The sequence below is a fragment of the Pogona vitticeps genome, chromosome 5 (genome assembly GCF_051106095.1).
Source record: "Pogona vitticeps strain Pit_001003342236 chromosome 5, PviZW2.1, whole genome shotgun sequence".
Taxonomy (NCBI): domain Eukaryota; kingdom Metazoa; phylum Chordata; class Lepidosauria; order Squamata; family Agamidae; genus Pogona; species Pogona vitticeps.
Window position 1 is genome coordinate 124,141,151 of NC_135787.1, and position 22,771 is coordinate 124,163,921.

The 22,771-nt window shown below is 41.0% G+C and overlaps 1 protein-coding gene and 2 non-coding genes across 5 annotated transcripts; 2 read left to right on the forward strand and 1 right to left on the reverse strand.

The window, feature by feature from the left end:
• Nucleotides 1-2,275: 2,275 nt before the first annotated feature.
• Nucleotides 2,276-20,914, forward strand: ZBED4 (zinc finger BED-type containing 4). Of its 3 annotated transcripts, none has more exons than XM_020788199.3 (4): nt 2,276-2,416; nt 6,030-6,078; nt 8,064-8,143; nt 15,773-20,914. In XM_020788199.3, the coding sequence occupies exon 4, from the start codon at nt 16,110-16,112 to the stop codon at nt 19,611-19,613; it is 3,504 nt and encodes a 1,167-aa protein (XP_020643858.3). In that variant the 5' UTR covers nt 2,276-2,416; nt 6,030-6,078; nt 8,064-8,143; nt 15,773-16,109; the 3' UTR covers nt 19,614-20,914. The 3 variants fall into 3 exon arrangements, with proteins under 3 accessions (XP_020643858.3, XP_020643860.3, XP_020643859.3); XM_020788201.3 differs by having other exon boundaries at nt 2,279-2,416; nt 6,024-6,078; XM_020788200.3 differs by lacking the exon at nt 2,276-2,416 and adding an exon at nt 2,581-2,705.
• LOC140707938 (U1 spliceosomal RNA) lies at nt 9,085-9,248 on the reverse strand. Its single transcript, XR_012088067.2, has one exon. It is a non-coding gene; the product is annotated as a U1 spliceosomal RNA (small nuclear RNA).
• On the forward strand, nt 10,437-10,600 carry LOC140707949 (U1 spliceosomal RNA). The gene has a single exon (XR_012088078.1). It is a non-coding gene; the product is annotated as a U1 spliceosomal RNA (small nuclear RNA).
• Nucleotides 20,915-22,771: the final 1,857 nt, after the last annotated feature.

Below are 22,771 nucleotides of genomic sequence, written 5' to 3' on the forward strand. Positions count from 1 at the left end.
TCCCTAATTTACACAAAACTCATTAAGGATGCTTCTAGAAATTACACCCAATTTTCAGAACTGTCAGAGCATAATTAATGAACAGCTACATGCTGCTGAAACTTTGAGACTAGAGGAATATACAATTACATCACAACTCTGTATCCTTGAGATCTTTCTCACACATATAAAGGCAAGTGAGTATGTTTTCAGATGGTCAAAGCATATTTCTGGTTTGGCAACTAGTGAGGGGGGAAACCTGTTATGTAAGATTTTAAAAGTAGTAGAGCACTGATGGGTTTGGGCTTATGATACTGACACAAACTACCTCCTGCAAAATTCTTCAGATGCTGAGCAGACAAATGTTTGGGAGTCAACCAAACCAGTAATCTGATAATTGCATGGTTGAATTCTATCTGATGGAATCATGTAAACATTTAACCAACATATATATGTGTTCTACCAGGATGATAAACATATTCAATATTCTCTGTGGCCAAAGGATTTTAATAAGTTTGGGGCAGGGGCGAGGAGAAATCTCTATCCAAAAGTTGCTGTCAGAGAAACTAACATAATACAAAGCAGACGAGTCTTAACCTGATACAAGGCAACTCCTTACACTAAATATGGAGCAATGCCAATATTTCTGTAAAGTAAATATCACCGCTGATCCCATGCAAGAATCACCTTAATATAGAGAATGAACAATCATAAGCTAAAATCCTAAGCACATATGCAGACTAACACTGCAGCTTAAGAATAAATAGGAAATTTTATTAACCTCAATAGGGATTAGTCAAAAAGAGGGAAAAATTACATAAGAAGTCTCTGACAGCCAGTTATCTTATTAAGGTACAAACATCATTTTACTTCATTCCAGAATGCATTATTAAACTTATCATATATTCACTTCGATTCACAGAATTAATATTAGTGTCACACCTAATATTTAGGTAGCTCATATGCACATCTAAGAGTCAGACTGATGCTACAATTTGGACAAATGTAGGTTGCCATGTTACAGCGCCTCAGGGTGGGAAAACCTGAACTACAGAAATATCCTCCATGTTGATTAAAGATGTCATCTTTTTTGCATTTGGTTTACCACTTCTAAACAAATGGTCTTAATAGTATCCTCAACACCTTAACTGAAACTGTTTACTAACCAATCTCAAGTGATCGCAGAGCTTTCTGGTTGTATTGTGTCAATTCATGTGAGCCTTTGAAACTTGCAAAAATAATTTCAGGACAGTAGTTGCATAGATATGATCCCTAAATCAGCCACATCTTTTCATTTTCTTGAGTTAGCTGGTAAACAATTTAAACCCAGAAAAATCTACTTTTCGATTTAGAAGAAATTTTGACCACCACTTGTCATACCCCCCTAAAGTTCCTCATTCTACACAGTGATTATAGCCTCAATCCAATACGCAAATCCTTCAGAATCCGCTTTGTATTGCTGGAACTGCCAAGCGACGAATAAACCCCTTACTGCTCCTACATATGTAAAGCAGCCCAATGTGCTCAAATGCGATGAATATCTCACAGCATGGAGATCATCTTTAACACCGTCAAGGTCCCACGCATCAAGATAATTTTGAAAGCACAATGACCAGGCCTATATGAGACGCTGGCAAATCCTATGCATTCAATAGGATTTCCTCTCGCTTAAGGAGACCAGCTACAAAAATCAGAGCAGTCCTGAATATTTTTGCGTCAGTTGATGAGCGTTTCCATCTCTCTGAGACGGCTCATTTTCTGGAAGGGTAATTTCACAGAGGGGGGAAGGAAAGCAACGGTGCAATATTAGCAGTCCTTGCTTGTCATGCATGCCACTGCTGCCTCTTCAGTTGGCTCCCCAGTTGCAAAAAGACTACCAAAATAGGTCTGATACAAAAACAGGACAACTCTACCCTATACGAAGTGTCCCAGAAACAACGCCTTGGTTTATTTTGCCCGCCCATGCCCCCCTCCTGAACTCGCACCTGGCCATCACTTCCCTACTAATCTTCCACGGCCACCATTTTGTCGTCCCGCTGCTTGCTTTTGTCTGCTCGTCTCAACGGACGACGACGGCGCGCGACGCGGGCGATGACGCGCCAATCTGCGCCAGCGCGTGCCCGCGGGGCTGTGACGCATCAGCCCGGTCGACGGAGGCTGCCGCCGCGGCCGTCTTTTGCAGCTTGGCTGGCTGGCTGGCTGGCTTGCGTGCGTGCCATGCTTCGACTCCGCCTCCCCAACGGCCTGCTGCCCCGACCGCGACGCAAGCGCAGTACGACCCGTCGCGGCCGAGCCGGGGGAGTCCGAGTTCAGCGTCGCGGCAGCGGGAGACAAAGCGCCTGGGCAATGAATGGGACGGGCCCGCTCGACTTTTCGCGTTAACCAGTTCGGCCCCGGCAGAGCAGCCCCGGAGGCGGCAACACTTTGGAGGGGAGAGGTGAGGCTGAGAAAGACCCGGCCGGGAGGGAAGGCAGGGTCCGCGGAGCGCGTCTCTGGGTCCGTCGCCTCCACCCCTCCCCCGCCGCGGACTCCTTTCGGCCCCTCGCTGCGGCTCTGCTTGAGCAGCGACGCCCTGGAGGGCGTTGAAATCCCTCCGCTGAAGCCAGACCTTTCTCTCTCTCCGTCCCCCGGAGCCCCGAGGGTGGCGGTCGAAAGGCCGGCTCCGTGGCCTGAGTGTTGGACCTGCGTGCCGGGGCTTCTCTTATCGCTTCCTCGCCGGCCTTCTTGTGAGCGAGTCTCTGAGGGAGGGAGAAGAGGGACTGAATCCTCGGAGGCGCCAGGCCGGGAGCCTCCACGAGCTCCGGCATGAGGGGAGGCGGACGGCAGGGTTGTCGTCCTTCCTCCCACCCCCACCTTTACCCCCGTCCCGCCTTCTCTTCCCATCCTCGCCTGTGTTTTTTTTTTTTTTTTTTCCTTTTCACTTCGGTGTCAGTTCAGGAAGCCCCTCGGGAAGCCGCTGGGCCGCACTTCCCCTAATGGAGCCGTGGAGCATGCGCCTGGCTTTGTCTGGCCTCTCCTTCGGCCGGTTCACCTTCCCTCCCACCACCACCACCCTCAGAGCACGCACACCTTTAGCGTCTCCCTGGCCTGGGGAAGGCCCCTCACGTTTCCCCCCCCCTACACACGACCCCCTCAGCAGAGCCCAGGCCCCTTCACCTTTGGTGCGCGCCTGTGGCTCTTGCTGACAGACTTAAACGGGGTGGGAAGGGAGAGGAGAGGGGTCCTCCGTCGTTCCGGAGGGGCGCTTCCTGAGGGGGAAAGAAGGGAGGTGGCTGGGTAGCCGCCCCATTTCTCCCCCGAGCAACCCTTGGGCCTGGTCAACAACAGCAGTCAGACCCCTGAAGTGGCCCCTGTGCACCTTTTTGAGAGAGCCTTGTCTGCCTGTGGCTGCTACCAAAGGTTTGGAGCACATTTGCTCTTTAGTTAATCCTCTTAACAGTCCAAGCAGTAGCAGAGAGGAACTTTCAGGGACTGTTTGTGCATACAGATATTTAAGGCTACTTCATTATCTTGCCATTTCCCATAGGATGTTTATATATGTTCCTACAGTCTGTGGGATGTCTGTCACCTTTTTTTGGTGGAAGTGGTTATTAGTGTGAGGAAAAGCTGCAACGTTGTGAAGTCATCTTAGTGCTGAGTGATTAGAGTGTTAGCTGTCATTCTGATGCCATTGTATCCAGTCCCAAGTTCAGTCCTTGGCATCTTCAATTACAAGCCTTGATCTCAGATATCAGGGCTGGGAAAGACATCTGCTGGAGACCTTTGGAGAGCAGTCACCAGTTAAAATACTCAGTGTATCAATGCATTGATTTGATTAAGTGCTCAAAAGCAGATAAATAATGAGCTGTAGTGTTATAAGCTGATTGCTAACCAGTATGCTGGCTATGAGTCAGGAGATCTGGGTTTGAATCCATACTGAGCCATGGAAACTCAGTGGGGGGAGGTGGAGCTAGTAAAACCACTCCCACTTACTTTGAAAATATCCCAGTTACCTTGAAAATCCTGTTAGGGTCGCTGTGAGTCAGTTCTGACCTAAAAGCACATAACACACAATGTTACATGCATCTGTATGTACCTATATATATAGTAAGGGGTGATTGAAATGTCACATCAGCCTCTATGCAGAGGCTGCCATAAAACTTCCCAGGGTTGTTCCAATGTTTCAACAGTTTCTATGTATGTTGGCCAAAATACATTTTCCTGCTAGTATTGTGCATCCTGTATAGTCACTGTCATTTGTGTGGACCGCTGCACAGTATGCACTTCAGAAAAATTTAAACATTTGCTTGCTGCATAGTGTAATCATTGGAAAGTGCTTTTTGGCAGAATTCATATAGGGCCTGTTTTGCTTAAACTACTGCTTAAACAGCAGAAATTAGAAATTTGCTGACTCATCTTTTGTGTAAAACTCTTAGGAGTAAACTTCTTAACTAAGACTTTAAGCTTAGAAGTTTAAAACAAAAACCTTTAACAAAAATAATTCTGTTGCCTTTATTTCATTGTTAATCTTGTAGATAGTAGGATCTTAGTAAGCTTTCTAAGAAGGAAACAGGTGAAGCTGGACCTCAGGTTCACATTGTGTCCTAATCAAGTTATGGAACTATATCATGATTTGACTTGCTCACGAAGCCTTTTTAAGACACTGAGAGGCCTGGGGCAGAATGTCTGCTTGAGCTGCTCCAACTGTCATTTTGTGTCAGTTGATCAGTTACTCTTCCATGGGTGAGCCCCATCATATGTAAAGCCTGAGGTAATTGCCCCATGCCCGCATTTAAGGGGCTTGACTTGCTGAGAAAAGGCCAGCATAAACCAATCTTCACAATGAATTACTTACCCCATTGGGAGGATATTTAGAACTATAAAAGACATTGCAGTGCTAGGCATAAATTATAGGGTATGTTACATTATTATTTTCTTCCTCCTTTTTGTATGGAAGGTTCTGTCTTTTATGCCCAGGATTCAACATTCACGAGACACCACTGATTCAGTTTGTAGAACAAGCATCCATGATTGAGGTCTCATATAACTTTTTAGCTCATTACTAAATAATAGTTAAATGATCATCTATTTTGTTTTTATATCAAGCATATATTGTCCTTGCAAATATCTAATTAATTAATTAATTAATTCCATTTATACCCTGACTATCTGTTCATTACGAACACTCTAGGCGGCTTTTAACCAATGTGCCAGAGAGTCAGCTGGGACTTTTTAAATATGATTCAGTAAAGTCCTTCCTAATTAAAAAATAAACAAATACAATGTTAAACTTATGATCCAGATATCACAGATTATTATATTATTTAGTATAGAATGCAAGCGGGGCTTTGGAAATCAGACAAAACTGCCTGTTTATCAATGCTTACTAGTACGTTTTTCCTGTTTAATTTTGCTTTTGCATTTTATAACGACATTTATGGCATTACATAAAAATAGACTATCCCTTTTTTGTTTTTAATTGTTACAATTGCTGCATGAGAATAGTCACATAGACAGAAGCTGATAATAGCAGAGTACAGTTTTACTACTGATCTTGTACAGATTCTGGTCTGTTAAATACTGGTTAAAATAGCTGTCTTCTCTACTTTTTCCAGAAGTAATTTTGTTTTGCGAAAGGAACAAATGCAGGTCTAAGTAACTCAGTGCCACTTCATCCAAGAAAGCAGCAATGTGGCAATCTCTGGAATGCAACCTATGCTGCTTAGCATATATATGTTTTGTAAAGCATGGAGTATGCTTGGAGTCCTGTGATATTAAAACTTTTGGTGTAGATACTCTTTTATCCTTAATAATATATATATATACAGAAAGGCCGTGAACTTTTAATTAGGTATTTTCAGTCATTTTTAACTGTATTGTTATATGTGTATACCTTGCAACTTTGATAGAACGCAATGAGAATGTGTGGGCTAGAAGTTGCTGGGGAGTGTGCTAAAAGTGACTGTATGGAGAATTATAGTTATCCTGGTATTCATTTGGGCTGAATACAATGAGACTAATTTATGTTAAAGTAATTGTTTTCTCTTTTCTCCTCTTTTTCTGAGTCCCAGATCTGGAAAGGCTCTGAAATGAAGCTGGAGAAGATAGTTGTCAAGATAGGTGAGTATCCTTCCAGTCATACTTAAATATTTTTCATACTTTTTTATATAGTGCACAGTGGTGCCCCACTTGACAATTACCTCGTTGTACGATGAACCCGCTGTACAATTAGTTTTTTGTGATCGCAAAACGATGTTTCAATGGGTTTTTTCCTTTGACGATGATCGGTTCCCTGCTTCGGGAACCGATTTTTCACTTTATGACAATCAAAAACACCTGATCGTTGGGGTTTCAAAATGGCCATCCGCTGTGCAAAATGGCTCCCCGCTGTGTTCAGGACGGATTGCTCGCATTTCAGGCACCAGAAAATGGCCGCCATATGGAGGATCTTCGCTGGACTGTGAGGTATTTTGCTCATTGGAACAAATTAACTGGTTTTTAATGCATTTCAATGGGCCTTTTACTTTTGCTTGACGACGATTGCCTTCTACAGCGATTTTGCTGGAACGAGTTATTGTCATCAAGCGGGGCACCACTGTATTTGTTATACATATATAGTGATACATATATGTATCTATCGTGATCACCTCTGAAGGCCCTGTTCTCCTGGCCTTCACAAGGTTCTCGCTCTTCCTACCTCTTCACTGCCACCAGATATTAATGCTTTAATATCAATTAAAATTTAGGACACATGTAATGCCAAAACATAAGTCTTTTATTCAACAAGGGAAAATAGCCGCCTAGAGTGGTCGAAATGACTAGATAGGTGGGGTATAAATACAATAAATAAATAAAAAATAAAAATAAATAAGATAATAATCATCAAAGATTCATAGGATAAATTACAGGTTGCAAATCACTTATATTGAATCAATTAGAATATCATTTCTCAACTCTTTTAAACCTCTACTTCAGTTTCCACTCTAACAGTTCTCTAACTCGCTCTTCATTACTCTTAAGCCCCACACAGTCTAGACCCTCTCCTCTCCACCGGTCTTTTTATCTTGCTCCCCTCCCCCCTGGATCTGCCTTCCATTCTCCGATTGGCTCCTGTGTCAATGTTCCGCAGTAACGGGCAGGTGAGGTCAGGGCTGTTAGCTACAGTATCATTAGAAGCCAGCAACATTTAAAAACTAATGCAGCAAATCCATTGTGTATCCCAGTGTAAGGACCAGTCTAAAATATCCTCCTAAACAAAAGCATGCTGAACTAAGTGTCATTTTCTCCTTAATGATGGGGAAGACAGCTACTGCCTGAATATACTGAGAAAAATTCCCACAAACTGCATGCTATCACCAAGAAGGCATTTCATATCCACTTGCCATCTCGCAAGTAACAATCAGATATGAGGCAGTTTCTTTAATAACAGACTAAGGACACAAGCAGGTATAAAAAGAGAGGCAATACTTCTAAAATATTCAGGATGTAAACAGCTAAAACTTTTTTTAATTGGGGAATGAATTGGTAATCCTTGATGATATAGTTATCTGTGCAGTGAAATCAAAATGCTGGTATTTGGCTACTAGTTACATGTTACCAAGTGACCGTCAATTTTTTCTGTGCTCTAAAGCTTACTGGATGAATAACAATGAAAGTAGAAGTCTTGTGTTTCTTGTAATTTAAGAATTGAATGAGGTGCCATTGTATGAAAAATCAACAATACCTTTTTGTTCAGTGTTGTTGGAAGAATATTTTGACTCTAGTAGGATCTTAACTTGAAAGTATTTAATTATTCAATCATTGCATTTAGATTACTACTAGATATCTCAGTGGTTTTAGGCATCTGGCTGTGGTGCCAAAAGTTGGAAGTTCAGTTCCACACGGTGCCTCCTTGACTAGTTGTTCAGTTTAAGTAACCACAATTTCCTTTATTTGGATGAAAGAGAAACAATCTCATCCACTTATACTTAATGGAAGGCTTTTTAAATTGTGTGCGAACTAGACTATAAGTTGGAGAAGATGTCTGGATTTAGATTTTCTTAACAAAAGTTTTGATAAGGAAAATGAAAAATATTTTAAAGTGAATGTTATTTTTCTTTGTACAGGATTTCATAGAACGCTGGTTTCCTTCTTCCAATAATCTTTTTTCATGTGTGGTCTCATTTAGAATGATGAAGTCAACATGGTACGTGAAAACTTGGTTCTGGCAAAGTTAATTTGTTCAGATCATTATTAGTTTCAGAGGTAGATTTTTTCTTTGTTTCAGATAAAGGGTTATATGTATTTAGAATAATGCTTTTGTTTTACCTTCACCTCTAGCTTGTTGAGGAGAGACCGTGTCTGATAGAGCTTGCTACTTCAAATGTTCATACTTTGCTGTTTTGAGCTACTAGCCTTTGCTCCATGCATAGTGAGTTTCACAAAATTTGAAATTGGAATATATTACCAATGCAGTCCAGATTTGTCCTAAAATCTGAATTTTTAGAATTCGGAGAGCAGACTATAGTAAACTATTTGGAGGAATACTGATCTACAAAATAAACAAAGGGATGATCAGGCTGGTATTTCTATATGTGACTGTATGTGCCATGTGTATATGTATTGTCCTCTAAAGTAATTATGCCCACCAGTGGTAAAAACAGCTTTTCCAATAACAAGCAAAATTTAGGTCTTACACTTAGGATTGGTTAAAATGAAAGTACTGTAATTGAATTGCTTCAATGTGATTAGTTCTTTTAGTGTGGATTTATCATAGGAGTTACCGTATTTTTCGCTCCATAAGACACAGTTCCCCCCCCAAAAAAAAGTGGGGGGAAGTGTGTACGTCTCATGGAGTGAATACTGTAAAAAAGGGTTCAAACCCTCTTCAGCCACCACCACCCAGAAGCCTCCCACCGCTGTGCTGGGAGACCTCTGAACCGGCACCAGAGGCTGCTTGCCATGGCAGCCGCATTGAACATCGCCACTCTGCCATCTGTGCTGCTGGCGTTCCAGGATCTGCCTCCTGGAGCCAACCTGGAAAGCCAGCAGGGCCAGTAGGCCTATGGCAGCAAGTTTAAATGGCAGAGGGCAGTGAAAACAGCCAAGGACCAAAGGGGAAAGAGATCAAAGTGATTCTAGAAAGACCAGGGGAAAGCGCAAACACAGTCGCCCACTATCACAAATTATGCAGCTGCGTTTCTCACATTTGGGGAAATCACAGGGATTAGCACACCCGAAGTACAATGGATGAGCCTCACCCTGGGAAAACCACTTTCATAATCATGGTATCTCCTCTGCCAGGTAAGTATGAGTTGGAGTGGCCCCTGCTCCACCTGCCCTCTTCTGTGCCCTGCCCCCCCAAGGCATGGTGATTCCCCCGGCTGCACCTCCTGCTCAGAACAGGGCTGCACAGCCCCGGTCCTACCAGAGGCCAAGAGAGCTCCTCTGTGTTTTGGGGTGCCCCGCAGGACCCCCATCAGGGGCTGGGTATTACTCCCACAATCCTCCAATGCACAGGCATTAGAATATATGACTGCATCTGTCTGCTTACGTCACCCGGATGGCTTCTCTGTTGGAAAAGTAAAGCAGGAAGGAGGAGTCTCTGTTCACCTTCTGCGGAGAAGTTAGCTGGAGGCTACAGCAACTCTACAGATGGCAGCTTTATTCTTTGCAAACTAAAGCCCAAAATAGCTGTGGTTTTTCCCAATATATAAAAATGATAATACAGTCGTGCCCCGCCTAATGATTACCCTGCATTACGACGAATTCACTTCACAACGATATTTTTGCGATCGCAATTGCAATCGCAAAACGATGTTTTAAATGGGGTTTTTCGCTTTGCGAAGATCCGTTCCCTGCTTTGGGAACCGATTCTTCGCATTGCAACAATCAAAACAGCTGATCGTCGGGTTTTCAAAATGGTCACCAGGTGCTCAAAATGGCTCCCCGCTGTGCTTAGGAACGGATTCCTTGCTATACAGGCACTGAAAATGGCCGCCGTATGGAGGATCTTCACTAGATGGTGAGTTTTTAACCCACTGGAATGCCTTAACCGGGTTTTAATGTGTTTCAATGGGTTTTTAATTTTTGCTTTACGACGTTTTCGCTCTACAGCGATTTTGCTGGAATGAATTAACGTTAAGCTGTTATCTGTAGAGAGTTGCTGTAACCTCCAGCTAACTTCTCCGCGGAAGGTGAACAGAAAGAGACTCCTCCTTCCTGCTTTACTTTTCCAATAGAGAAGCCATCTGGGTGACGTAAGCTTGCAGACACAGTCAGGTATTCTAATGCCTGTGCATTGGAGGATTGTGAGAGGAACACCCGGCCCCTGATTGGGGTCCCGTGGGGCACCCCAAAACACGGAGGAGCTCTCTTGGCCTCTGGCAGGACCGGGGCTGTGCAGCCCAGTTTTGAGTGGGAGGTGCAGCCAGGAGATCACCATGCCTTGGGGGGCAAGGCACAGAAGGGGGCAGGAGGTGCAGGGGCCACTTCAACTCATACTTATCTGTTAGGGGAGATACCATGATCATGAAAGTGGTTTTCCCAGGGTGAGTCTCATCCATTGCACTTCAGGTGTGCTGATCCCTGTGATTTCCCGAAATGTAGAAAACTCAATTGCATAATTTGTGATAGTGGGGGACTGTGTTTGTGCTTTCCCCTGGTCTTTCTAGAATCAGTTTGATCTCTTTTTCCCTCACCAGTACCCACTGCAAAGGCAGCGAGTCCTGGTGATGTCTTAGATTACATTCCTCTCTTTTTCTCCCCAGCAGCAAAGGAAAATGGCAAAAGGAGTCACCATGATCAGGAGCCAGAGGAGTGGTTTTTGCCCTTTTCCTTTGCTGCTGGGGAGAAAAAGGGGGAATGCCATCCAAGACTGAGACCCACTGCATTTCCAAAGGCAGTGCAGACAAGGGGATCGCTTTTCCCCTCGCTGCTTTTGCAAAGGCGGTCTTGGTGACTTGGATCTGGCATTCCCCCTCTTTCTCTCCCTAGCAGCATGGGAAGAGAGGTATTTGGTTCAGAATATTTTTTTTTCTGTTTTCCTACATCTTATAGTCAGGTGCATCTTATGGAGTGAAAAATATGGTAAATGTTGGAACTTGAATTAAAAGGAACATGCCTGTTTTTCTATACCACAGCACAAACATTTGATCTTGTTATAATAATAGTTGAGGGTGGTATTATATGTACAGTGGTGCCCCAAATAGCGACGATAATCCGCGCCGAAAAAATCGTCGCTATGCGGGGGAAAAACCCATAGGAACACATTAAAACATGTTTAATGCATTCCTGTGGGGGGGGAAACTCACCGCTATGCTGCCCGGTAAACGAGGAAAGGGCGCGAAAACACTGCGGGCGGCCATTTTTTTTCTGGTGGCGATTTTGGAACCGTCAGCTGTTTTTAAAACATCGTTATGCGATAATAGGTAAGCGAAACGCTTACCGATCATCGCAAAGCGATGTTTTGCCAAATAAAACATTGCAATGTGATCACTTTTGCGATTGCAAAAACCTCATCGCTATGCGGATTCGTCAAACGGGGAGCTCGTTAAGCGAGGCACCACTGTATAAAGCAAAGCTTGGTAATTCCTGAGTGACATTTAATAAATAGTTATAAAAAGCTTAAAGAATAAAGCAATTGGTAAAAATGTGTCTTATTCAAAAGTAGCAGCACAATTGTGCAGCTAATTAAAAAGGAATTTTAAGACACTTTTCGTCTTCCTTATCAGTTTAAACAATCGTGAAGACTAAATTGGACTCCATGTGCACATCAATTATTCCTTTGGACAATGAAACATGTTATGTCAGATTTCATGAGCTGATGGTGTTTTTAAGTTAAGGTGCAAAAGTCAGGTTGTTTTCATATGCATGAGAAATCTGTGTTAGAATCATAGAAGAGAAACACATTTTAAAAAACAAAACATTTTTACAATTCAACAGCAACCATTGTCACATGCACACAGAAAAAATCCTTATAGAATTATGTATGTTTCAGGTTTCTGAGATAGAACCTGAAACATATTGTTTTTACATTCTGAGAAAGAATGAAACAGATTAATATGTCTGCTGTCTCTGTTGGAGTATGGGGAAAGCTGTGGAGCATTGATTATTAATGTTACAAAAGGAACTTAACCAGGTACTCAGTCTAGTCTGAGCACCTTATGAATGTGGCACAAACATTCACACACCTGTCCAATTTATATGATCTTGTGCTGGCGGAACAAAACAACATACTATGAGGCAATTCTAAAAGTAGGTGAAGCCCAAACAGAATATTATAACTTTTCAACTGGGTTTCAGATCAGCATCACATCTGTAGCAATCTGCTCTTGTTGTATGCCAAATTTGGGGAAGTTTGGGCAAATGGTTTTCAAGTTACAGTTAAAAAATAAATAAAACAATTCCACTACTTTCAGAAATCAGTTATCCTAAACACCCCCAGATTTAGATAATCACATAAACTTGGGGGGGCGGGAGAGACACCAGTCTTGTTTATATTGAAAGAGAATGGTTGGCTTCACCTACTTTTTTTATTTGGGAATAATCCAGGTTGCATGGACTGAAATATTGAGCCTCAAAAAAAGGCCTTCAAAGGATAAAAATAGCTGCTTTGTTATAAAACTGAGCATGCCTAGTATAGACTAACCAGCAGGACCTTGGTGAAATGAAACATGTATATTCTTAGGCAAGGAGGGGAGATATTTAGAGTGAAAAGTCATAGAAATAGACTGAAGAGACAGGTTTTCTTCAAAGAGTAAAAAAAAAAAGTTCTCCTTTGAAAAAAGTAACAGAGTAACATTCCTCCAGTAAGGTGAATATTTTGCCATGTATCTTCAGTAAACATTCAGGATTTCTAACACCAGACAGTCTCCTCACATAACTTTGCAAAGAGGAATTCTGATCCAGGTCTGGGGCAATCTGAACTTTTGACTCAGTCAAGCAGGATGCAATTGGCTTACTCTTAGCTACTTTTTAAACTCTTCCCGGCCTAATAAGCTTATCAAAATCATACTTGCAGGGGGATTTTGTGTCTGGTTTTCAAAATACATATATATTTAAAAAGAACACAACAAATATTTAGAAGCTTACACATTTAGGCTGTGAAATTACTGTTTTTTGTTTGATTTTTTTTTCTTTGTGGCTGCAAATGGTCTTACAGTGGTGCCTCACTTAACAATGATAATCCATTCCAGGAAAATCGCCGTTAAGCGAAAACATCGTAAAGTGAAAATAAAAACCTCATTGAAACTTATTGAAACCTGTTCAATGCATTCCAGTGGGGTAAAAACTCACTGTCCAGCGAAGATCCTTCATATGGTGGCCATTTTCGCTGCCTGTATAGCGAGGAATCCGTCTCTAAACACAGTGGGGAGCCATTTTAATTACCCGGCAGCCATTTCGAAACCGCTGATCAGCTGTTTAAAAACATCGTTTTGCGAAGAATCTGTTCCCGAAGCAGGGAACTGATCATCTCAAAGCGAAATACCCCCATTTAGACCATCGTTTTGTGATCACAAAAAGATTGTCGTAATGCGGGGCAATCGTAAAGCGAGGCACCACTATACTTGATGTTAACAGAGCTTTGGTGCCTATATCCCCTGTAATAGTTTCCATTCCACCTCTCTTGTTACTATATGATTGCTTGGTAATTTTTTTAAAAAAAATCTGAAGTTGTTATTTGCTGTCAAGTCATTTCTGATGTGTGGTGACTATATGTTAATGACCTCCCAAATGTCCTTTAATTTACAGCTCTGCTTAGATTTTGCAAGCCAACAACCTGTTAAATTGTTTTTTCTTTCTGCTGCCTCCCCCTGTCCCCAGCAATACTGTACTTTCCAGTTCTGCTCAGGTCTTGCAAACTGACAGTTCTGGATTCCTTTGTTGAGTCAACCATCTCATGTTAGCTCTTCCTCTTTTCCTTCTGTCCCCCAACACTTTTCCCAGCAATATTGTCTTTTCCAGTCAGTTCTGCATTGTCATTAGGTGTGGAAGGGAAGATACCCTCAATTTACTCATTGTTCCTCTAATGCTGGTTACCATTCATAAGAGACACCAATCAGGAAAAAAATCCCAGAACTTGACTCCTGTTTTTCATCAGTTAACCCCTTCTTGCCTAAAATAAAGCAATTCTCAGGGCTGTTTTTCAACAATTTCTCTAGGTAGCAAAATGTCTTGAAGAAATGGTAAGCACAATAGAGCATCTTGACTGCTGACATGGATGTTGTTAACTTTCATGTGGCCCTTTGCTATGTAACGTTTGGCCTCCTTTTTCCTGCTGAAAGTATTGTGCAGCAATATTGGGTGATTTTCTGGCATTTTGAATTCTGAATACAGAAGCACAATACAGTGGAGCATTTACGACTATAATCTGTTCCAGAAGATGGATGTAACTCTAAATGGTCGTAAGCCAAAGCACCATTTCCCATTGAAATGCATGGGAACGCGATTAATCCATTCCAGCATTTTTTACAAATACCATAATAATAATAGTAATAGTAATAGTAATAATAGCACGCAGAAAACCGCATCGGAAGATGCTGAGGCTTAAAAAACATACACACAACCAAAAACAAACAGAGCAAGCCCTGAAGGCGCTGGGACTGCAAAAAACAAAACAAAACCCAAAAATAAACATCAGAACAAGTCCCATGCTTGGACTGCAAAAAAATCACCAAAAAAAAACAACAACACAGCATAGGAACATACCCCCCCAAAGCCCAAACCCACCCAGAAGTTTTAGAAAAGCAAAAAGCAGCACCTTACCTTACCAGGCCTCCTCTGATCACACTCACTCCCCAGCTGCAGATGAGGAGGAGGCAGCAGGGCCAGCCATGGTGGAGGGCAAGGCCAGGGCAAGCGGCCAGAGTAGACCTGGGTGAGCATGTGGGAACTTGAGATAATTGGGAAAATTCAGCATAAATAAATAAAAGCGAACAATATTAGTAGAGTGAAACAAAGAATAATCCACCAGTCACAAAAGTCACTGCACCTATTACCTTTCACACAAACTAAACATGTAACTAATAGTAACATGTATAACAGTGTCATAAGGTGTTTTGGTTGTATCCCTTCTGTTCAGATGATGTGGAGTTGTTCCCTCCTCAGCAAAGATAGGTTATAGGTATTATGTGGGATGTGATCTGTGTGTCTTCTTTTACCCTGTAGTGCTTGTTATGTAGCATGTACACTTCCTTGTTACAGACTGAAGATGTTTAGTCTGTAAATCTTTTGCCAAACTTTTGAGTTTCAAGCAAATGATGGCCTGGTCCCCAAAAACAGATCATCAATTTTATGTGACTGTGGTGGTATAGCTTGTATTTCTCCAAATCAAACACATTGTGAGTGAGCTGTCATATACAGTTTTAAAAATAGTACAGGTGTCTTGTGGCAGACTGAGATGGAGATTAACAGTTATATTGGTCATGACTAAGCCCTTGGGCAAATATAAATTAGATACTTGGATCCTCACCATTAGAAACAACATATAGAGAATACTTTTTAGATGTACTCTTTATGCAAACATCTTAAGAACTCCATTTATATTTCCTTTAGTTTATCTTCCTTTTATTCATGTATAGGCAAACTGGCATCCTCCAAATGTTTGGATTGCAGATTCCATAATCCTCAAGTACTGGTCATGCTGGAATTTGGGCATTACAATTTAGCCTGAAAGATAACAGGTTGCCTACCTCTGCTTCTATTTATGACAACAATGGGATTTAAAGAACAATGGAACTGAAACATGAACATAAAGTAGTAGTTCAGTTTAGGGGAGTAAAGTGAGCCTGCCTGAACTGATATACTTATATTTGTTATATTCTTCTATTTCTAGATAATGCGAGGAAATCATAATAGAACTAAGATGAGTATATGAACTTATTGAGAAGAAATGCAACCACTTCTGCTTAGCCTGCACTCTACAATATGAAACATTTAGTACCAGCACCATTCGGAAACAATATATGACCTGGAGATCTCAAGGTTCTGATTGGGAATAGGATTCTATGCATTAAAAATGCTTTTTCAAAAATTCATGTAACCTTTTCATTAAACTACAAAGATATGTTCCTCACCTATTCTTTCTGCCTGACCTAAGAAATACAATTTAAACCCAGTTCTAAAATCTTCACTAGATGATGAAGACTCAGTAGAAATAATTGTGGTCAATCATGGATACAAATAGAGCAAATTCTCCACAAATTGATGATAATTTTATGATGAGTAAAATCAACAGTTTAAAAGTAGAACCAGAAGATGATAGTAATTGTGAATTGGAAGCAATGCATATAAAAACTGAGCAAGAAGATTTAAGGCAGACAGACAGCAGCGATGAACAAGATGACAGAGAAAAGAATTTCATCCATAGCAATTCAGGCAAATACATTTCTGCAGAAAATGAAGATGACTATGGATCTCTGTTTTCCCAGTACAGTAGCACTCTTTATGATGTAGCAATGGAAGCTGTAACACAGAGCCTTCTTTCAGGTCGAAACATAAGCTCTCGAAAAAAGTCACCTGCCTGGAACCATTTTTTTATATCTCCTAGAGACAGCACTAAAGCAATATGTATGTACTGTATGAAAGAATTTAGCAGGGGTAAAAATGAAAAGGACCTGAGTACAAGTTGTCTAATGAGGCATGTGAGGAGAGCTCATCCTACTGTACTTGTTCAGAAAAATGGAAGCATACCAACAATATCTTCCTTTTCGTCATCTGCTTTATTAATACTTCCTCAGCCTGCAGAAGTTGGAGATTTGACCAGCGTATTAGCTCCTGTAAAATTACTTAAGAAAACAGTTTCGAAGATCCCATCCCCAGATCAAATAACTGAGGAACCTGTTCCTGTAGTTTCTTCTGAAGAAATTCCTTCAGACCTGTTACATAATGAAAACAGCAATAAAGAAGAAGGTGGTGCTGGATTATCTCAACACTTACCAAATAATCAGTGTGAAGAAGTGGTGGAGAATGTAACAGAAAAAACTGTTCAGATCCCTAAAAGTACATCAGGCTCTAGGAGAAGATCTGCTGTCTGGAAACATTTTTATTTATCGCCTCTAGATAACTCAAAAGCTGTTTGTATACATTGTATGAATGAATTCAGTAGAGGAAAGAATGGAAAAGATCTTGGAACCAGTTGTTTAATACGACACATGTGGAGAGCCCATCGTTCTATTGTTTTGCAAGAGAATGGAGGTGGCTCAAGCATACCCCCTTTGTACTCTGCTCCTCCAACTCTATTGCCACCTTTACTGCCATCAGAAGGTGATCCAAGTTCTGTGTCATCTCCTGGTAAAATTGTGAAAGAAGCAATGTCTATTTGTTCTTCTCCAGATCAAGTGGCTGAAGAAAACAATTCTAATCTCCCTTTGGGCGATACTTTCATGGAGGACTCTTCATTGGTGTCATCATCTGAAGATATAGCTGAAGCTTCGTTAGTTTCATCCCCTGAAAAGAGCCCTTTGATATTTGAACATGGCTCTGTTTTTCATCAGAATAAAAGAATGATGCGAAAGCTTAAGTCAGAAGTGTGGCACCATTTTTCTTTGTCTCCAGGAGATAGTCTAAAAGTTGTGTGTAGACATTGCAGTTGTGTTATAAATCATGGGAAAAAAGGTGATTTAGGCACAAGCTGTTTAACAAGACACTTATACAGACGTCATCCTGAAATCATTGGGATCCAAAAGAGCTTTATTGATGTTAGTTTAGCAAATTCTCCTTATGCTACCTTGGCTTCTGCAGAATGTTCATCTTCAAAATTGACTGATTTACCCACAATGGTTACTAATGATACACAAGTTATATTTCCCATAAGTAGCAAAAAGACCTCAAAACTGTGGAATCATTTTTCAATTTGTTCTGCAGATTCAACTAAAGTAATATGCATGCACTGTGGACGTACCATAAGTCGAGGGAAAAAGCCAACCAATTTAGGTACCAGTTGCCTTCTAAGACATTTACAACGGTTTCATAACAATGTGCTGAAACCAGATGCTGCAGAGCCAGTATTGTCCTCTTCTACAAATAGTCATGTTCCACTGAATAAAGGTGTTTTAGGAGCTTCATCTTTTGAAGAAACCAATGACAAATTTTCTGACACTCACCCTGTTGCCAAAAAAATTACAAGTCTTGTAGCTGAAATGATTGCACTTGACCTTCAGCCATATTCTTTTGTAGACAATATTGGCTTTAATCGATTGCTTGAATACTTGCAGCCTCAATATTCGTTGCCTTCACCATCTTATTTTTCTCATACTGCAATTCCAGATATGTATGATAGTGTGAAAGAAATAATTGTTTCACATCTTAAAGAAGCTGAAAGTGGAGTAGTGCATTTTACCTCTGGAATATGGATGAGCAACCAAACCAGGGAATATATAACTCTGACTGCTCATTGGGTGACGTTTGAGTCTAGGGTTCGACCACAGTGTGAAGATTATCATTGTTCAGCTCTACTAAATGTATCACAGATTGATTGTGACTACAGTGGTATCAGCGTTCAAAAGCAACTAGAATATTGGTGGGAAACGTGGGTAACATCCATTGGACTTCAGGTTGGGATAACTGTTACAGATAATCAAACTATAGAAAAAACTTTAAATGAAGGGGAACATTCAAGTGTGCAGTGTTTTGGTCACACCATTAACCTCATAGTGAATGAAGCTATTAAAAGCCAGAGAATGGTTCAGAACCTGCTTAGTATTGCAAGAAAGATATGTGAACGTGTTCATCGGTCAGCAAAGGCAAAAGAGAAGCTGGCAGAGTTGCAGAAAGAATATCACTTGCCACAACATCAGTTAATTCAAGATGTTCCATCAAAGTGGAATACCTCATTCCATATGCTTGAACGCCTAATTGAACAGAAAAGAGCTATTGATGAAATGTCTATAGAGTGCAGCTTCAGAGAGTTAATAAGCTGTGATCAGTGGGAAGTGATGCAGTCTGTTTGTCATGCACTCAAACCATTTGAAGTTGCAAGCAGAGAGATGAGTACTCATATGTCCACTTTAAGCCAAGTAATTCCAATGATTCACATACTCAACCGGAAAATAGAACTACTGTTCGAAGAAACAATGGGTATAGATACCATGCTAAAGTCCTTAAAGGAAGCTATGGTGAGTCGGCTGTCCTCCACTCTTCAGGATCCAAGGTATATTTTTGCTACACTTTTGGATCCTCGCTACAAGGCCTCCTTATTCACTGAAGAGGAGGCAGAACAGTATAAACAGGATTTAATCAGGGAGCTGGAAATATTAAATGCTACCTCAGATGATGATAAACCTGTTTCCAGTGACTGTGGTATAGGTTCACCATCTAAAAATTCTTATGGGGACAATAATCTTTGGTCACTTATGGAAGATATGAAGAAAGCAAAAGTTCCAAAAGAAAAGGCAAAGTTGCCTGAAGAAATGGTACTTTTATATTTGGAAGAAGAAGTGCTTGAGCATAACTGTGATCCTCTAACCTACTGGAACTTTAAGAAATCATCCTGGCCAGTACTGTCAAAGTTGGCTGTTCGATTCCTGGGTTGTCCTCCAAGCATTGTTCCATCAGAGAGATTGTTCAGTACATCCAATGAAAACATCAGCTTTAGTCACTCAAGGTTGGCAATGGAACACTTTGAAAAACTTATATTTTTGAAAGTTAATCTTCCTTTGATATACTTCCAGTATTGAAACTAAGAACAAATTGTCAGTCTAAAAATGTTGCTCACTGGATACTTACTGTATTTGTAATTTGGATTGTTAAATTGCTCCAGTAGGGGCCATGTATGACATCTTATCAGTGACTGTAGTTCAAAATTCAGTTTTATTTTTTAGCTTTCTATATGTCTACATGTGCCTTATTAATAGTCATTCAGGCCAGATAATGTACATACATGTTTTTTTTTTAAAAAAATAATTTTAGAGTTAGACTTGTCTTTGTTCCAATTATTAAAAAAGTAGCTTTTAATTGAGAATTGTAAATGAAATTTTGAAGCTGTTTGAATAGAATGGCAAAGAAGAGATGTAAACAGTTCTATTACGTAGTTTTTTATTCAATTATGTAAAAACCAGGTACTGTATATTAGCTGAACATTGCTTTAATTGCAAGGACCATTTTGTAGCTATCAGAAGAAAGCTGTATATAAAGGTGGGATTGAAGCCATCTTTCTACTTAGCAGGTTTTAACTGCAACTGAAATATACTTAAAAGAATAATGGTAATATTCAAGTATGTTGTATGTACTAAGGGTGACTATTGATTTAGTATTTGACTAAACTGAACTTAGCGGTATCATGGAATATCAGTTATATGGTGACCTGTAACTTTGCTGTTAAGTGGTCCCTCTTCAGGTTTTTTACACTGTATGGATTAGAGCTTGAGTATTTATAAAGTCTTTGGGATGTTTTATTTTCAAATTTTTCCAAATGATGTTAGTTATTTAACACAGTGTATTAAAAAGTAAAATATAAAGAGTAGGCATTTGGCTAAAGCCTTTTAAGATTGAGTGCATCAAAGCATCCACTCCTCTATGGTGTAAAAATTGAATCCTGGTTTCCCCTGTAATTGAAAACTGTGTATGTCATCCTCTTGCATTCCCATTACAAGAAGCTGATTCTCAGTTAATACTCTTTATAGATTGGTGCCCTGCTTAGAATGTTATATAGTAGAATTGACCCATAATTGACAGTGTCCATCAGACAAATGAGATATTGTAGAAAACTTTTCAACCTTAAGCTGAGGTAAGAATAGCCAGCATTTTAATGGTAAACAAGTACACTCTTCACATTTAAAACATTTTTTAAAGATTCATTTTCTCTTTTTTGTGTGTTGCTGAAATTCTTTGGGGAAATAAGTTAACTATGACCTTTAGGAAATATGTAGTTTTGTTAAAATACTGTACCTCTGCTGAATTTTTGCATTTACTATGTTTTAGTGTATTTATAAATGGTGAACTCACTTTCTGAAATTAAACATCTTATTTGCAATTTTTAGAGCGAGTGCAATCTGCTGTTTTCTCCTTAGAGGGCAATGGAGATTGCTGGTTCCAGAAGGTGACATCAGGAATATGTGGGAGCATAACAACTATACAGTGGTGCCTCGCTTAACGAGCACCTCGTATAGCGACGAATCCGCATAGCGATCCCTTTTCCGGGATCGCTAATGCAGAGGCATAGGGTCGGCCCCAATGGGCGAAACTTGCATAGTGAAGATCGGTAAGCGTTTCACTTACCGATCTTCACTTTGCGACGCCCGAAAATCAGCTGTTCGGTGGTTCCAAAATGGCTGCCGGACGCCCGAAATGGCCGCGCGCAGAGTTTTCGCGCCCTCCCCTCACTTACCGAGGGCGCGGAAATGGCTGCCGGACCCTGGAAACTTCGCTAAACGGTGAGTTTTGTGCCGATTTGGCTTTTTACTTTCCGCTTAGCAAAGTTTTCACATAGAGAAGGTTAATCCGGAACGGATTAACCTCACTATGCAAGGCACCACTGTATAGAGACAGTATGGATTAAGAATTGGAGAATGGGATGTTTTTACACTTTTTGCCCTGTTTTGCACTTAATGAGATAAGCAAAGCTACTGGCTAATCAAGGCCCAGACTATGGAAAGGGTGAAGCAGGAACTATAAGGCTCACCATAACAGACACCCAGACAGGGCAATCCAAAGTTATAGTCCAGGAAGCAATTCAAACAAGGTCCAGCCAATCCAGAACAAGGCAGAGGCTGTCAGAAAAGTTCCTTCCAGCACCTTGTCAATCCAACAAACTGAGTTATAGCTGCAGTGCTGGGGCCCATCCCAACACACAGCTGTAGTGCTCAGGCAGCAAGTGGAAGAATGCAACCATATGGTTTGGCCCCTTGGTCTCCCTGGGAGAATGCCAACCCATGAGAACACAAGGAGGCTTCTGCTCACAAGGAGACCTTACGTGCCTTGTAGCTTTCAACCAGGCTCATGTTTTTAGTCTTTGCTCAAGGGCTGAGAGGTTATGCCACCTCCTCAGCCCTGGAACCCTCCACTAACCTTGGTACTCCAGATATTTTAGAATACAAATCCTTGAATCCTTAGGCTGCATTGTCAATAAAAAAAGTGGGACCTATAGTTCAAAGCAGCTGAAGTGCCAAAGGTTTACCATTCCTGTTCTAGGAGACACCTTCAGGTCTCAAATACAGCTTTTGTGCCCAGTAACCCCTTATCCCTCATGATGTCATTCTGTTCAGGAGGGGTGAATTTATGGGAGCAATAGGCACACAAGTGTAAGCCCTGGTTGACCCATGCTGGCTGAAAAAGTACTGCCCCAGTTACCAAACTGGAAGTGTTAATCTTCACAACAAAGGGAGGTTGCAGATCAGGATACTGGAGAATGGGTTCAGCGATGGGATGGAAGCATTTAACATTTGAAAAGACTTATCTGCAAGAGCTGTCCAGCAAAAGTCCATAATAGACTTGTCAGTTGGACTATTAATGAAGCAAAGTTTCATTATGAAGTGCCAGCCCACTTCTGGCCAGGTAGTGGAGATGATGCATCACTAGTAACAGATGAACCCAAGCAATTGCTGAACATCCTTATCATTCTGAGGAGCCTGCCAATAACAGGGTGGTCTCCATGTTAGCAGGATCCATATGGAGCACCTTAAGGGATGTCTAATAACCTATAGCTTAGAGATCAAAAGCACACTTCTCAAGTTTTGCACAGAGATGATGCTCCCATAGGCAGTGTAACACTATCTGGACATGTTGCTCATGCTCTAATGGGGAACCAGAAATAAATCAAGGTAGATTCTGATTAAATAGATTTTTATGTTGTCAACTGCCTAGAGTGGTCTTAACCGGCTAGATAGGCGGAATATTA

Bases quoted from the DNA above. Each gene is read 5' to 3' on its own strand.
- ZBED4 (XM_020788199.3), top strand. From the start codon at position 16,110: ATGGATACAAATAGAGCAAATTCTCCACAAATTGATGATAATTTTATG.